This window comes from Cucurbita maxima, unplaced genomic scaffold, assembly GCF_002738345.1.
Source record: "Cucurbita maxima cultivar Rimu unplaced genomic scaffold, Cmax_1.0 Cma_Scf00085, whole genome shotgun sequence".
In the NCBI taxonomy this organism is placed as follows: Eukaryota; Viridiplantae; Streptophyta; class Magnoliopsida; order Cucurbitales; family Cucurbitaceae; genus Cucurbita; species Cucurbita maxima.
Genome location: NW_019272101.1, coordinates 359,769 through 377,022, shown reverse-complemented (window position 1 = coordinate 377,022; position 17,254 = coordinate 359,769). Strand labels below are relative to the sequence as shown.

Here is a 17,254-nt window from a genome sequence, read left to right as displayed (position 1 = left end):
TGAATAGTTTAGAGATCTATTTAAAAATTTAAATATGTTAGAGACTTATTTGATACAAAATTAAGAGTTCGATAACTCAAAATCGAAAGTTTAGGGACTTATTAAACTTTTATTTTAAGTTCTCAAACCTAATAAACACTTGTAATTTAGAAGGATTCCGAATATTACAAAGCAAAACGGAGAGACACGGATGGTTCTTGAGTCAAATTCTCCGCTCATATCCTCACGAACAAGGAATCGAGTTTGCTCTCGTCGTTCATACTCGAATATATACAATCCGCGACGATTTGAACAGCAAGATCCAACAAAAATGACGAGCATACGATGGATGGAACGATGAACGACTCGGTTTTTGGTTTATTTCCAGCTGAAAATACTCAAATTCCCTCTTTCCAATCTCTCTAATAGCTTCTTAGCACCAGGAACCTCCATTTCTACAAGTTTCTTGAGATACCCAATTGCTCCATGTGATATCATCAGCTTCTTGCATTTCTTGCTCAGAGCAAGATTTACAAGGCATGCCACTGCATATTTCTTTGCTGTGTTCTTTGGATTTGAGTCCAGCAACATCACAAGATTTGGGACACTATTCTCTTCTTTCTTCACTTCATTGCTGTTTTGGGACAGCATCATTAAGCTCGCGATGGCTTGTGCTGCCACTTCTCGGACACTGTTTGACTTCGCCTCGAGCATCTTGATCAGTGGAGGAACGAACCCCGCTTCCCCGAGTATCTTTTTCATCTCTGGTGAGCTGCTAACCACGCAGATTGCTGATGCAGCTGCCTGCTGAGCACCTAATGATCCTTCTTTAAGGACACGAAGTAGACATGGAAGAACGCCAAGAAATGTTAGAATCTCGGTCGGAACCAAGTTGAGGAGATTTCTCAGTGTCCCTATGGCGGATTCTTGGGTTCGTGTGTGGTTGATGTAAACTAATAGGCTTTGTATGCCACCTTCTGAAATCACAGACATTCGTAGCTTTTCACTGCCTGTAGTGAGGTTTTGCAAGCATTCGGCTGCGTGTTCCTTCGACTCTGAGAGAATTCCGCTACCGAGGAGATCGATCATTACTGGAATGATTCCTTCGTCGGCTAGAGATTGCCTAACCTCTGGAATGGCTGACATGTTCTTCAAAGTGCACGAAGCTGCCGACTGCAACACAGGGTTGCTGGTTCGGCAGATATCGATCAGTGGCTGAGCTCCTCCATGGCCAACGATTTCGCGTGCAGTTTCGACTGATGTTGATAGTCTTTGGAGGGAAATTGCAGCCTTTTCTTTACAAAGAGTGCTTCCAGACTCGACAAGTCGTATGAAAGGTGGTAGAACACCCTCTGAAATCAGCCAATTTTCGCAACTCCGCGATTCCACAATCGAGCTAATCGCCATTGCTGCTTTCTCACGAATGCAGGGCGATGTTGCAGAAAGCAACTGGATTAGAGCAGAAACGTTATTACGTCCCAAGACGCCGAGGACAGTCTTTTCATCCTCTCTCATGACCTCGACAAGGCTGTCGAGAGCTCTGTGCTTGGCTTCCAAGTGCCCAATTTGTAACCGGGCGAGCAATTCCCTCACATTTCTATGGTCAATCGACTCGGGTTCAGTTGAAGTACCAGTTACAGATAAAGGCAAAGTGGGTTCACCCAGCACACCGATCTTGATCAAATGGCCACAATCTTGCAAATTCAAATCCAACTTCCCGGATAACGAGTCGAGATCATTCTGCATTCTAAGCTTCCCATCATACTTTTCCTGCAAACAGATCTCCGCCAATTCAATTGCTTCTTCCAACGTTTTCGAGATAGCCTGCAATTGCTCTTTACAGAGAGCATTCTTGGCGAAAAAGGGGTGGCTAGACAAATCCGATATACGAGACGGGATTCGCTCCATCTTGGAAATAATCATCTTCCACCTACCGAGAAACACTTCGACCTCCATAGCCTTACGTAGTGCTACCGGGACCAGCTCTTGGGCAAGTAACAACCAATCTTCAGCCAACCGAGATTCTCCCCGACGTCCCTTTACACTAACCTCCACCATGATTCTCCAAATGGAAATGAATTGAGCAGTACAGAGCTAAACTATCAGAACAAATTCAAACAAAACAGCAAAGTTCAAGACATGATCCAAGTGACAGACAGGCAAAAAACAACGTTATTCAAATCGAAAGACATTGGAGGGGTTGCAATATAGACACAAAAATTGTATTTGAGGTTTAAAGAAAAGCCAAACCGGCACATATTTTCTGCTGAAAACAATGAACGACAACCAACCAACAGAAAACTAGAGTGCAGTATAGCTGCCACATGAGTTATCTCCTCTCATAAATGCAAAAGTATTTTGCTTTTTTTTTTTTTTTTTTTGAGATCCCAAGTCGGTTGGAGAGGAGAACAAAACATTCTTTATGCATTTTAAAATCCTTGAGGGGAAGCTTGAAAGAAAAAGTCCAAATAAGACAACATCGGTTACAAATGGCATCAGAGCCAGACACCGGACGATGTGTCAGCGAAGAGGTTGAGCCTCGAAGGGGGTGGACAAGAGGCAGTGTGCCGACAAGAGGGGTGGATTCGGGGGTCCCACATCGATTGGAGAAGGGAATGAGTGCCAGCAAGAACGCTCAGCCTCGAATGAGGTGAACTGTGAGATCCCATGTCGATTGGAGAGGAGAACGAAACACTTTTTATAAGAGTGTGGAAACATCTTCCTAGTAGGCACGTTTTAAAAACCTTGAGGGGAAATCCAAAAGAGAAAGCCCAACTAGAAAAATATCTACTTGCGATAGAGCTAGGGTGAGATGAGTTTGGGAGTCTATTTGAGCTATATTCCCTTTTTTCTTTACCATTTGATATCATAAGGAAACTAGCTGATTATGGATTGAAAGAGAAACTTCAATTTGAAGATAAGACAGTGTATGAACTTTTTCCTTTCAATAATGAAGAACAATAGTAGGAACCTTGGGCTGTTCAGATATAAACAAGTTATTTTTTCAGATGGGTCCAGCTAGTAATAGAATACCTTGAACTGATATGATTTCCTTCAGAAATGGAACATTTCCAGCATGATGAACATAATAGCCACCATATGCAATTGCTACTCCTCAACCTGTAAAGAATACATCGAACCACATCAATCAATACCCAGATAAACACTCAACCACAAGAACAAACAAATCCTGAAAGATCAAACAAGTAAAAGGCAAGCAAAAGCGAAATTCAGGAGCAAACCTTCAAAACTCAAGAACAGTAAACCAAGTAAAGCTTGATCTGCAAACGCTTTTTCAACAGCAGTGATTCAAGGAAAGCGTCTGATCTTGAAGAACCATTGCTCGAATTAAGAATGGGAATCGATCCAATGAACAAACTCGAAGATTCAAGAAAATCCAGAAGCTACAAAATGGTTCTTAATTTGGGGAAAAGCTAAAAAAGTTTGAAAAATCATCGCGGGAAGACGACGAAGCTAATGAACAGGAAAAGAGTGAAAGGACACAGTACCAGAGGATCGAGAAGCCGAAATTTGAAAACGATTGAAGAAGAATCAGAGCTTTTTTGTAACAGTAATAGACACCGACAAGGACGATCGCATTCAAAAATCAAATTTCTTGACATCTCATACCAATTTCTCTCTCTGGTAGGAGGAAATTGTTAGCCCCACTGTCGCTTCGTCTCAGATTCTGACTCATAAACAATTAATTTACTATGGGATTGTTGGGAACGAGAGGCAACATGGATGTTTGAACTTTAATATAACCGTTTAGTTTTTGGGATATTTAGAATATTAAATCTAAAATTCTTTCCATTCCTTGATAAAAAAAAATGTTAAGAATAATGGTCTGATATCATATTAAGAATGAGAAACATAAGTAAGATTGAAGGTACGAAAAATATAGATGAGATCAACAGCTATCCAATATTGTAACTATTAGATATTGTTGTTCTTTTTGGGCTTTCCATTTCGGGTTTACCCTCAAGGCTTATGACATCTCACAATCCACCCCCTTCAAGGGCTCAAGGCTTTAAAACGTGTTTGCTACTGAAATTTTCCTTTTAATCTTTCCCTCAAGACTTGTGGGATCTCACAATACACCGCTTCAAGGCCTCAAGGCTTTAAAACGTGTCTACCAAGGAAATTTCCCTTTCGGGCTTCTCTTCAAAGCTTGTGAGATCTCACAATCCATCTCTCTTCAAGACTAAGGCTTTAAAACGCGTATGTTAGGGAAATTTCCCTTTTTGGCTTCCCCTCAAGCCTCGGATCTCACAATTCACCCCCTTCAAGGCCTCAAGGCTTTAAAATGTGTCTACCTGAGAAATTTCCCTTTCGGGCTTCCCCTTAAGGCTTGTAGGATCTCACAAGCCACTCCTAAGGTCTCACGGCTTTAAAACATCTATTAGAAAAAGGGTGTTTAGTTCTTTTCTCTCCCCAACCAATGCAGGATTATGAGATCTCACAGATTCAGTCGTATCGACATGACTCCACTTATTTTTTTCAATAAGAGCACCCAACAACGCAACCTCGATCTACTTCACTAAGCCTCATGTTCATATTTAGGGATGATTGTTTATCTAATGAAATTAATTTTTTTTTTATTATTTATTACTATATGAAATTAATTAGCAAGATTCCTAACTTAACTTCAATTATTAAAAATGTTGACGTTGACATAAATATTAAAATTTTAATTTTTTAAAATATTCATAAATATTAATTTTAGAAAAAATATATTTATTTATTTAATGGGATTAGGTTGAATCTATAATTCAAAGCATGTGTTAGTACTCATTGTTAATATTTTTTTGGTGCTAAATAAAAAATATTAATTAATTAATTAAAAGAAATATTGAATAATCTCATAAAAATATAAATTAATTATGATCACTACTTCATCATGTTTAACATTGACTTTTATAATTTGATTATAATAATTAATTTACTTTAAAATAACCATCTCAAAATAAATGATAATATTATTTTTTTTATATACTAAATTAATTTACTTTATTATCCAATCAATATTTTTCTCCTATTTTTAATTGGAGAGACGGAGCCTTTAATTGGACGGCTAGGATTTAAACCATCACTTGGGAACCATCGGTCAAGATTGAGCCAATTTTGAACCTTTTCTGGCTCCATCCTTATCGACAGAATGACGTGGCAGATCTACCACGTGTAGAGCCATCCGTACGTGTTGTTTTCTTTTACCCCACGTGTGAGAAATATCACTACTGTTTTTTCGGCTGCAAAAATCAATATATCTTAATTTTTTTTATTGTATTAATTAAAATTAAAAAATTAATAATTTTGTAAGTACATTTTCCAAAATTACATTTTTTAACTAATTAAATTATATAAATATTATTATTGGTTGATTTTTTAGTTTTTTTTATTGGAAAGATGTGGGAACATGTAATTATATATTATTGACAATATATATATAATTAATAAAAATATATTATTTTTATTTCTCTTAGTGGTAGTGGGAGTGGTAGGTAATGGCAGAAAATAATAATATGAAAATTAATAAAAATATATTATTTTTGCAATGAGAATATTAAAATGAATAAATTAATTTAAAAATAATAGTAAATTGCTTTTTAATAAAGTAAAATCACATGTAAATTGGTTTATTTAAAGCAAAAAGTCCAATAATTTACCATTTTTTATTTTCAATAATTCATGATATTAGTATATTTGATTGAATAGTTATGCATTAATATATAGTATAAAATGGTTGCCCGTCTCGAAAATCACTATAAATTGGGATTTTTATAAGCTGAGCAACGAACCTGTCATTATGGTTCGAGATTGATCGATTTAATGATTGAACAAAATGGAATAAGTTTTGAGAATCTATATTAGGTTGTAGTTTTTATGGGTGTATATGGGTTAGGTTGAGAATTTGTTTCGGACAAGCTCGAGATTTCATATTAGTTGGGTTAGTAACCCGATCGAATAAAGTTCACAACTCAACCCAACTTAATACTCTATTTTCGAGTTGGGTTAAATTGGGTTGTAAGATTATTTTTTTAATTATTTAGAAAAAACCTATAAATAGATTTATTCCATTTAATTAAACTTATAAAAGTTAAAAAAACTAAAAAATTAAACTTTTATAAAAATTAAAAAAAATATATATATCGTTAGTTTTAAATAGAAGACTGTAAATACTTTATTAAAAAAAAAAGTTTAATTAATATTCTTAATTTTCAAAAAATAAAAATAAAAAACACCTTTAAAATTAAAAAAATACATTTATTATTAGACTACGTTTTAAAAATAGTCGTGAAACTTTCAAAATAATATTAAAATGTTTATAAATAATCTATGAAACATTAATAATAATAAATAAAGGTATGTTGATAAAAAAAAAAATTATGGGTATTACTAAGAGTAAATATATAATTGATTTTTTTAGGTGGGAGGATATTAATGAAAAAATTTTAAATTAAAAAATATTTTAATTTTTTTTAAATCAAACAAAAAAATTTAAAATAAGATCGAGTCTAAATTATCCATAAAAAAAATATAGGTTTATTTATTTATTTATTTTATATTATATTATAGGACGCCATAACACATAAATATACACAATTATATATAGTGTCTAGTTTTAAGTCACAATTTTAATATTCCATAATTATTATTCACATCTTCTTATTTCCAATAATTACTGCTACTGTAAATTTCTCGGTTTTAAGTAAGTCTAATAATATAGTTGTACTGTGGCAACCATTGAGTAACTTTTAATTAACTTTATTCAACTGAGGTAATTAATTATAACCAAATTATGAAGTCCAAATTAGAGATTAATTAACACAATTAAAACTCATAAAAATACAAAATACATATATACATAAAATAAAATATAGATTAAAATATTTGTTAATATGGTACTAATTATAAAAATATTTTCAAAATTTATTAAAAAAAACTACAAAGAAACTTTTTAAAATTTAAAGGTAATTTTTTTAATTTTTTCTTTTAAATTTGTTAAAAATTAAAGAGTATTATTAAGATATTTTTACTAATATAACATTTTATAATTGGAATTATCTAATTATATATTCCTCCAAAATTCAGGACACTTTTATCCACGTTCGTCCCAGCTTGTAAGCCGTGGAGAGTGAGAAAATGGCAGCACCGCCACTTCCGAATCTCTTCCTCCCGCCAATTTCCCCTACGAACTCTCCGCAGAGCCCTAAATTCTGTTTTCCGGCGACTACTCCCACCGTCGGCGCACGGCGGGCTACTCCGTTCGTATCTTGTTCTGCTGCTACAGTGAGAAAGGGGGGAAGAGTTAATCCTGATGATTATCATTCCACTCTAAGAGCTCTCAATTCCAAAGGCCGCATGCCAAGAAAATCTCTCGGCCAGGTTTGTTCTCCAACACTGCGTTTATCTGATTATGTCCTAGTTATTTAAGTGATTTACGATGTTAATTTCTTTTATCTGCGTTTGGATTACTGGGAAATTGGGAAATGTGTATGGTAAATTAGTAATGGCCACTTTATAATTTGTGTGGAAATCTTGATATAGGAAATGTAGAGTCATTTTCTCTATTCGATTACATGCTGGAATTCAGGAGGAAGCCTTTGTTCTGGATAGCATTTAAGAATTGAGAGGACACCAAGTATCTGGATAATTTTGGAGGGATCTATTCTTTATGTATTGATCTTTTTCTTCACGCAAGTCATTAGGTAATCACTTTTTTTGATGATTAGTATTGAGGTCTCATTTCCTGCCCAAAACTAGGGAGACAACGAGGTTTGAAGATTTAAATACGGGGATTGAAGATGGGACATTCGAGAGTATTATTAGTAAACTGCAAGTTTGATTTGATCCTCTCTCAAGGATGAGTAGTCATTGGTAGGATTGAACCGAATTCCAAGTAGCCTATGGTTTCCTTCCTTCACTTGTTGGCATCTTTTATGTTTGCAGCATTATATGTTGAACTCTTCAATAAACGAGCAGCTGGCTGCTGCAGCTAATGTTAAAGAGGGTGACGTGGTATTGGAAATTGGGCCCGGAACTGGATCGTTAACCAGCGTCCTTATTGACTTAGGTGCTACAGTGCTTGCAGTTGAGAAGGTTGGTTTTTTTGTTTTCTGTCTTATGATTTGATTTCTGTAATGCTTTGATCCACGAGTCCAGATGGGAGAAATGGATGTTGAAGTTAACTATGCAAATAACGCTCATTTCTAACATATACATTAAATCTGGGAATGTTTGAATCTTCGAATGTTAGATTGATTGACTTTTTGGTTCTCAGATACAAGTTTAACTTTTACTTCAACTATCCACTCTGATATATAATATCTGTCTTATTTTGGATTTACTGTTTGGGTATAGGATTCATATATGGCTGCTCTTGTAGATGAAAGATTTGCTGGCACAAACAGATTGAAGGTAAGTTAAATCATTTTTTCGGGGATAACATAGTAGGATTGCTGATCAAAATTCTGTAAGGACAACAACATCTTACATGACTAAGAAGATCACTCCTAGAAATTGGTATTTCATTTATTTTTTGTTAAATTCACAATGAAGTCAATTAAGAAAACTACTGATAAGATTGCCGGCCATGTAACTAAGCCAATCTTTTATGCAACACCTGAAGTTGGATCTTTAATATTCTCCATTCACCTAGCACATTTTTATGATTCTTTTCTTGTAACAGCCCAAGCCTACCGCTAGCAGATATTGTTCTCTTTGGGCTTCCCCTCAAGGTTTTAAAACGCATCTACTAAGGAGAAGTTTTTACACCAAAGAATGTTTTGTTCCCTTCTCCAACCGATGTGGGATCTCACAATAATATCTGCTAGCGGTGGACTTGGGTTTGGGCTGTTACAAATGGTATTAGAGCTAGACATTGGGCGGTGTGCCAATGCTGGCTCCCAAGGGGGTGGATTATGAGTTCCCACATCGGTTGGAGAGGGAACGAAACGTTACTTGTAAAGGTGTAGAAAACTCTCCCTAGTAGATGCGTTTTAAAATCTTGTGGGAAAACTCAAAGAGGACAATATCTGCTAGCGGTGGGCTTGGGTTGTTATATTTTTCATATCACTAAAAAATGCTTCTTGTATGGTTGCTTAGTAGAAGTTAATAAAATTGATGGTGCTGGGAATAAGATATTTGTTCTTAGTTCTATGTTTATTACAAGCATTTTTTGAATTTACTGGATTCATACATGGTCAATATAAGTTTTGCCATGTCCATGTCTTACAGTGTAGGCAATGTTGTGACTATTCCAACTGAATCATGCAGGTTCTAAACGAGGACTTCACTAAATGTCACATGAGTTCACATATGTCGTCATTGCTCAAAAGTATTGAGTTGTCTGATTCAAAATCACAACCTGCAAAAGTAAGTCCATCTGCTAGATATGCTTCTTAACTTATCACATTTGATTATTTTGTATCAGAATATGCCTTGTGCAGTAACCATTTTCCTGTGGTCTTTTTGTTATGCAATGGTTCTCAAGTTCTTGCATATTTTTACATAAGTTCAAGAATGAATGCTTAAGCTCCATAACTTTCAATGGTGTCATGAAGTTTTTGTTTTGCTCATAAAATGTTTGTCATGTTTGTATTCGCTGTTCGGGAAACTCAAGCATGTTTTAGTTTATGCTCCAGAAAGTGTATCCATTTGAAGTGAACTATTTTATTCTAAATTAGCTTACTTGAGCTTCTTGTCTGTAGGTAGTCTCCAACATACCATTCAATATAAGTACAGATATAATTAAACTACTTCTTCCAATGGGAGACATTTTTTCAGAAGTTGTTCTTTTACTCCAGGTAATATTGCTTTTTGAAGAACAAGCTCTGGATATGATTGGATCCTTGTTATTTGTGGTTAATATTTTTTATCTGTTTATTTTTAAAACCTATTTTTGTCATTCAATATAGGGAAAAAAAAAAACAACATTTCAAACTTTCAAGTTTCAATTATGTAATTGAAGGGGTAATTGCTGCATTTTTAGTCAGGCTTTATACAGTATTTCTGCAATCAGCTATGAGATTCTTTTGAAAATTTATAGATAATATCAAAGGCAAGATACCGTGTGCATACATGTATAAACTATGATAGACTTTCAGATTATTTTGTATTCTAGATTATTCGGCTGGAGCCGCACTATTTAAACCATGATATCATCAGTCATTTTCACAGCTACCATGAATTTGTGTTTAAACTATCAGGAGGAGACAGCTCTACGCTTAGTGGATTCATCTTCGGGAACATCTGAAAAACGCCCCATCAATGTATTTGTGAACTTTTATTCAGGTATCCTACTAGTTCTACTTCTTCCAAATTGAAACGTCGATGTTGTTTGATATGTGCTGTACATGTTTTATAGCCATCTTCTAAACTGATTATATAGATATTGTTCACAATTTTGTATTTTACAAAATTTATGAATGCATTAAGATCTCCATCTTCATTTGGTTGAAGACTATGAAATGATTGATTACATGATTCAAATTACTAAACCTTAAATACCTACGTAATATATTGTTTTGCTACATTATCTTACTGAAGTTGGAGAAAAATTTCACTGCTATTATTTTGTTTGATGGGTCATAATGATTTAAATATACAAAATTTTAAGCTTTGTTTGGTAACGTACAAATTTTTATGAAGTTATTTGTAAGATTTCTCTTCCATTTCCTTTATAGATCCTGAATTCAAATTTAAAGTTCCAAGGACAAACTTTTTTCCTCAGCCTAATGTAAGTAATTTCTCATTTATGAGATATCTTTTTTTCTTTTTCTGTTTATACTTTCAACCCCATCCATGATTTGATTCTTCTGGAAAATTTTGGTTTCTTAAAGAAAAGGCTATTAAATGGTTGAAGTGATATTTTCATTTGTTTACGATTTTATAGGTTGACGCAGCTGTTGTATCTTTCAAGCTGAAGCAAGCTGCAGACTATCCTGCAGTTTCCTCCATCAAGAGCTTCTTCTCAATGGTTATATTTCCCTCATGGCTTCGTTAACATTAACAAATTTTGCTCTTCATTCATATATATTTCTTCTTCATTCTTGTGCTCAACAAAATTCTTAGTTTCACAATACCAAGCTATATCATTTTCCTTGATCATTGCTATTGCATAAAATAGTCTACAATATAGAGCATGTTGCTATACTATAATGCTGTTTTCTCTCGTCTTCCTCGGCCATCTTGATCTAGTTATATCAAGAGAAAACATCCATAAAGGACTGCGTCCCATATTTAGCGGTGTTGTCCGCTAGAACATAGATGTGAGGAATGTTGAGGATTATTGGGGAGGAGTCCCACATTTGCTAATTTAGGGAATGATCATGGGTTTATAGGTAAGGAATACATCTTCATTGGTATGAAGCCTTTTGGGAAAATCAAAAGCAAAACCATGAGATCTTATACTCAAAGTGGACAATAATCATACCATTGTGGAGGTTGTGATTTCTAACATGGTATCAAAGTCATACCCTTAACTTAGTCATGTCAATAGAATCCTTAAATGTCGAACAAAAAAGTTGAGAGCCTCGAAGATGTAGTTAAAAGTGACTCAAGTATCGAACAAAGGGTGTACTTTGTTCGAGAACTCTGGAGAAAGAGTCCAGTCTCGATTAAGATTAAGGGGAGACTGTTCGAGGGCTCCATAGGTCTCGAGGGAAACTCTATAGTGTAGTTTGTTCGAGGAGAGCGATTGTTGAGGATTGTTGGGAGGGAGTCTCACGTTGGCTAGTTTAGGGAATGATCATGTGTTTATAAGTAAGGAATACATATCCATTGGTATGAGGCATTTTGGGGAAACCAAAAGCAAAACCATGGAGCTTATGCTCAAAGTGAACAGTATTATACCATTGAGGAGAGTTGTGATTCCTAACAAGGAAGAGGAAAATCTTCTTTTGGGCTTGCCTTAGGCGTCTTTGGACTCACGGAACCATCTTTCAAATTGAGAGAAAAACCGTTCTCGAAGTGGGCAAACATAGCGAGCTTCGGCTCCGGCTGACACCTATTGAACCACTTTAGAGTGTGCGCTTTAGTTTTCGTATTTCGCACTATAAAATCTTTTTAAGTAATGAACTGCACCAATTTGTTACCGCATCGATGTTTGTTTTTTAATGTATCCGCTACTATCCTTTAACAGGCTTTGTTTTGTTAATGGATATAGGTTAACTCAGCATTCAATGGCAAGCGTAAAATGTTACGAAAATCGCTTCAACACATTAGCACAGCCCTCGAGATAGAAAGAGCTTTGGAAGATTGTAGCCTTCCAGCAACAGTAAGGCATATCTCTGCTCTGCCAATCTTCTAGTTTCCTCAGAATCTATTAACTCTATTCTTTATATATGGTCTGTTTGCAGTCAAGACCAGAGGAGCTAAGCTTGGATGATTTTGTTAGGTTACATAATTTGATTGTGAAGCAGTAAAACCCGAGGCATTAACTGGAAGAGATACTCAAATTCAAGTTCCTTCAGGATGGCCTGTAAAGGAGGTTGGAAGGAGGAGCAGGGAAGGAAGAAACTGAAGGAAAAGTGGACTGGGAAGGAAAAGGAAGCTTCCACAAACAGCTTGACAAGAACCAATGCAAGCTAGGTAAGTGATTTATAGCTAACTTTGTAGTTGCTGTTCGTTCCATTTTAGAACGAATCGATGCCTTTTCATGCTGGTATGCTGCGATTCCAGTTATATTAATGATCAACGACGACCATTAGTAAAATTCTAAATTATATCTGTTCGTTTTGTTGGTCAAGTCCATTTATGGCCTCGTTTATCTTTGGCTCACGAGTTCATTGAGCAGTCATAGATTCAGATTGTTTTCCTTTAAAGGGGCGTTTGTTTTAAAGAAAAGAAGAGGGAAATCTTTATTGCACCCCTTCGTTTGGTTGGTCAAGTCCATTTATAGTCTCGCTTATCTTTGGCTCACGAGTTCATTGAGTAGTCATTCAAGGGTCTTGATGGTTCAGATTGTTTCCCTTTAAGGAGGCGTTTTGTTTGAAAGAAAAGAAAAGGGTAATCTTTATCGGGATTTAAACTTTATCAACTTTTTTTTTTCTTTTACAATTATTTTGGGATTTAATTTTTCTTTTCCTTTCAAATTTCAGTATGAATGGATTTTTTTTTTTTTTTTACTGGATCAATTTTTTAATTTTAGTTTGAGGAATAAATATGCACAAAAAATATGAAGTATTTTGAGTATGGAAACATATATCTATATTTTGTTTTAAAATTCTTAGAGCACAAAACATAGTTTTTTTTTTCTTTTTTTTTCTTTTGCAAAAATTGATGAAAATACTTGTATAACATTAATTTAGTAGTATTTGCCATAATTAATGAATAAGGGCAAAAAGGTAAAACTACATTTAAAATATAAAATAAAATAATTAAAAAGTGCTATAAAAACTGGTTTTTTTTTTGGAAGATATTATTTATGCCAGTCTCAAAATATTCTTAATTATTTCCAGAAATTATTTATTTATTTATTTTGTAATAAATACAGGTGTAAAAATTAGAAAAAACGTAGAACACATTATATTAAGAAGGAATAATAAATACGGTAGATATTATATTTTATTTTTCAAGAATCCATTAATTACCTTGGATTTTTTGGATAATGTTAAATTATAATTAAAATAATTAATTACAAAGATTTATGACATAAATCTCAACAAGGCACACATTGTCATGGTCATGCTCGTTCAAGACGTGTTGTTCATAATTGCATGGAAATGACACGCTAAGCTCATTTCATGTTATATTACTTTCTTAAGTTTATTTCTATTATATGGTTGTTAGGCTTACAAACTATTATAGATAGACCAAGTAGTCATCAAAAACCTCGAACATGACTAAGTATTTATAATTTCTCTTACCTACATGTTTTGAATAATTTTCCTTCTTCAAATTTTCTCTGAAAACGTGACTCGAGTCTGACCATACATCAATATGTCCACGAAAACACGACTGACTTGTTCACTAGATTAGAGCAAGAGCAAGAGCAACACAATCGTTAGTTCGATTGTGATATGCACCACACACGTGAATCAACATCGATCATGAATCTAATACAATAGGAGACAACTAAAAAAGCATATGACATGTCTGATTAAGGATGTCGAAAACTACAAAACAAAATCAAAATCACATGCCTTTTCAGCTAAACACGACACAGTTCATCAGCCCCCTTTCAAGATCTCACAAAATCTCAAATCCCCCACCATTTTTCTCCTCCTACATGGATTAAAATAAAACAAAAAACGAAGCATCCTCGTTAGCTTCATCTTCTTCACTCCTTTTGTCTTTTTCCCTCTGAATCTTTGATCCGCCATGGCTGAGCTCTGACACCCATCATCGCAGCTGCCTCCCACTTTCCTCTTTCAATCGATTTATATATAAATCCATCACTCCCACTCACTTCACTCACTTAAAATCAAATTCAATTCCATTTTCATTTCTTGATTTAGTAATTCCTCTGTTCTTGAAGCTGCTTCAATGGCGGCGGCGGCGGCGGCTCTGTCATTTTCCCCTTTTCATTTGGATGATGCTGCCTCGCCCAGAATGCTGAAGGATTTTCTTCAGGAAAGTAATGGAAATGGAGAATCGAAAACGGCGTCGTTTGTTAAGAGGATCTCGTTTCCGTCGCTGAAATTGCGAAGGATTCTTCCGAGAAGCCTTTCGCGGAGGCTGTCGGGGATGAGAGAGAGAGATGAGAGAGAAACCGGCGACGATTTCGTTGTTAAAGTGAAGGACATTATTCGGTGGAGATCGTTTAGGGATTTGGTCGACGAGACGGCGGAAATGGCGGTTTCGCCGCTTGATTTCGCTGATTCGCCGGGTCGTTATACGGCCGCCGCTACTACTACGACGACCACGACGGCAACTAATAGCAACAGTTCGAGTTGGTGCGAGAGCGATTTCACGGCGGAGGATTTGCCGTCGCCGTCGTGGAAAGGTTGCTCCGACGACGATGAAGCGGGGAAAGTATATTTCTCTTGTGTCGGTGAAGATTCGTCGGAAACGCCAGTAACAAACTCAGAAAACGACAAAAAGGTGAGCAATAATTGAGTTCTTCGCACTTATGATGAAAATGGTCTTTTTAACTTTCTTTGACTTTTCATGACCGTTGGATCTGTTTTATTTTGCAAGCAATTTGTGAACCGTGTGATTAGATCAAAATTTTTCTCACAAAACTAGATTCACCCGTAGAGTACCACACTGGAACCGAAATTAAATATTTAAAAATAGGGTATTTTATTTTTATAATAATAATAATAAATAAGGTATTTATTATTTGATAAAAAAAATTAGGTTCTAATAAGTCATAAATTTTAAAGCCCAACTTTCTCCAAATTTACAAATTAAAATATTTTATAATAAAATAAATTAGGTTTATTTTTTTTTTCTTATAATAAATAATAAAATAAAATAATATATTTTATTATTTATTATAATTAAAAAAATTCAAGTATTTAACAACATTTTAAATCATTTTACAGGTAAACTTATTATCTATTGACAACAAAGTCGAACAAAGCGTAAAAGAGCGACTATTTCAACATATCGATGAAACAATTTCATTATCACGAAGTTACAAGTTAATGGAGCTGTTTCAACAAGAACGTCCGTATTATCGAGAAAGTGAAGACGATGAAGAACGGGATAGAAGTTACAAGTTAATGGAGCTGTTTCAACAAGAACGTCCGTATTATCGAGAAAGTGAAGACGATGAAGATCGGGATAGAAACAATAGCATGGGAAAAGTTAAAGAAGACGGGAATGAGTTGTTTCGACGAGAATTTTCGTACCAACAAGAAAGTGAAAGCGACGTAGAACGAGATAATAATAATAATGGGACAATTGGCATGACGGGAGCTGAAGAAGATGAAAATGAATTCTCGTGTTATCAAGAAAGTGAACACGGTCGAGAACGAGATAAATCGAACCGAAATGATTTTGGATGGATTTTGTCACAAAAGGGAAATGAAAATGTTTGGAGAGAGATGGAGAGAGAAGGGAAATGGGGAGTGTTTGGTAACGAGGAGAGAGAAGAATTGGGATTAGAAATTGAAGAGGGGATTTTTGGATGTCTGGTTGATGAAATTATGCTTGATATTTTCCAATTATCACTATAATTATTTTTTTATTTTATTTTATAGAGTCAATAATTTTATTTATTTATTTATTTTATAGAATTCATTAAAGCGACTCTCTACGATGGTATGATATTGTCCACTCTGAGCATAAGCTCTCATGGCTTCCCAGCCTTATAACAATGGAGTTAGTATTTCTCACTTATAAACCTATGATCATTCCCTAAATTAGCCGATGTGGGACTTTCATCATCCAACAGCAGATACAATTATCGAGCTGAATTGAATAACATTAGCCGATGTGGAACTTTCATCATCCAACAGCAGATACAATTATCGACATCCAACAGCAGATACAATTATCGAGCTGAATTGAATAACACCGAAAAATAAACGTAGGTTAGAAATTGTAGTGGCCATAAACGAACAAACCTTATCATTTAGTACAAAGCATCGTCTAGAAGACAACTATTCGATGGGCACGGATTACAAGCAGATTACAACGATCGTTTCAACATGATATAACGATCGATTTCGATAGAACAATAGTATGTAACTATCCATATCAAGCAGAACACTTGGATATTATTATTTGGGTTCGATTGATTCGGATTTTGAATCATTTTATACTAAATTTATTTTCAATAAAAGTAAAATATTAATTTTTATTAAAATTTAAATTTTTAAAAAATTGTTAGAGAATAAATAATCGAATAAATCATTATAAAATTAAAATAAACTACGTGTATAATATATAATAAAATTAAAATAAAAGTCAAAGGTAATTCATTAATGTTATAAAAGCCATGCTTGACGTTTTAGCAAAGCCTTTATTTAACTTCATGTGAAAGGTCTCTTTGCACTCACTCCAAAGCTTCTAACTCGATCGATCAACTTCGTATCTAATTCCCTTGAATTAATCAACTTTGTATCGTGAAATTTTAACTGTTGGATGATGAAAGTCCCACATCGGCTAATTTAGAAAATGATCATGGGTTTATAAGTGAGAAATACTAACTTCATTGGTGTGAGACCTTTTGGGAAGCCCAAAGCAAAGTCATGAGAGCTTATGCTCAAAGTGGACAATATCATACCATTGTGGAGAGTCGTGTTCGTCTAACATTAACGAGTCGTACGATTAGAAATTCGACCATCAAACAGGAACGAGAAAGAAAATTTAGGTTGCCGAC

At 34.7% G+C, this 17,254-nt stretch overlaps 3 protein-coding genes across 7 annotated transcripts; 2 read left to right on the top strand and 1 right to left on the bottom strand.

Moving 5' to 3' along the window:
- Positions 1–72: 72 nt before the first annotated feature.
- LOC111472700 (vacuolar protein 8-like) lies at positions 73–3,695 on the bottom strand. 3 transcript variants are annotated; one of them, XM_023118317.1, is made up of 4 exons: positions 3,489–3,695; positions 3,222–3,383; positions 3,013–3,099; positions 73–2,078 (listed from the first exon to the last, which is right to left on the bottom strand). In XM_023118317.1, the coding sequence occupies exon 4, from the start codon at positions 2,035–2,037 to the stop codon at positions 358–360; it is 1,680 nt and encodes a 559-aa protein (XP_022974085.1). In that variant the 5' UTR covers positions 2,038–2,078; positions 3,013–3,099; positions 3,222–3,383; positions 3,489–3,695; the 3' UTR covers positions 73–357. The 3 variants fall into 3 exon arrangements, with proteins under 3 accessions (XP_022974085.1, XP_022974083.1, XP_022974086.1); XM_023118315.1 differs by having other exon boundaries at positions 3,222–3,695; XM_023118318.1 differs by having other exon boundaries at positions 73–2,073; positions 3,222–3,695.
- Positions 3,696–7,080: 3,385 nt separating this feature from the next.
- LOC111472756 (ribosomal RNA small subunit methyltransferase, chloroplastic) lies at positions 7,081–12,713 on the top strand. Its single transcript, XM_023118403.1, has 10 exons — positions 7,081–7,365; positions 7,930–8,079; positions 8,341–8,397; positions 9,256–9,354; positions 9,690–9,785; positions 10,188–10,272; positions 10,665–10,717; positions 10,874–10,957; positions 12,146–12,256; positions 12,339–12,713. The coding sequence occupies exons 1-10, from the start codon at positions 7,123–7,125 to the stop codon at positions 12,402–12,404; spliced, it is 1,044 nt and encodes a 347-aa protein (XP_022974171.1). The 5' UTR covers positions 7,081–7,122; the 3' UTR covers positions 12,405–12,713.
- A 1,382-nt stretch (positions 12,714–14,095) lies between these two features.
- On the top strand, positions 14,096–16,127 carry LOC111472764 (myb-like protein X). 3 transcript variants are annotated; one of them, XM_023118415.1, is made up of 3 exons: positions 14,096–15,024; positions 15,471–15,767; positions 15,864–16,127. In XM_023118415.1, exons 1-3 carry the CDS (start codon positions 14,467–14,469, stop codon positions 16,104–16,106), a joined length of 1,098 nt encoding a protein of 365 aa, XP_022974183.1. In that variant the 5' UTR covers positions 14,096–14,466; the 3' UTR covers positions 16,107–16,127. The 3 variants fall into 3 exon arrangements, with proteins under 3 accessions (XP_022974183.1, XP_022974182.1, XP_022974181.1); XM_023118414.1 differs by having other exon boundaries at positions 14,097–15,024; positions 15,471–15,562; positions 15,641–16,127; XM_023118413.1 differs by having other exon boundaries at positions 14,100–15,024; positions 15,471–16,127.
- Positions 16,128–17,254: the final 1,127 nt, after the last annotated feature.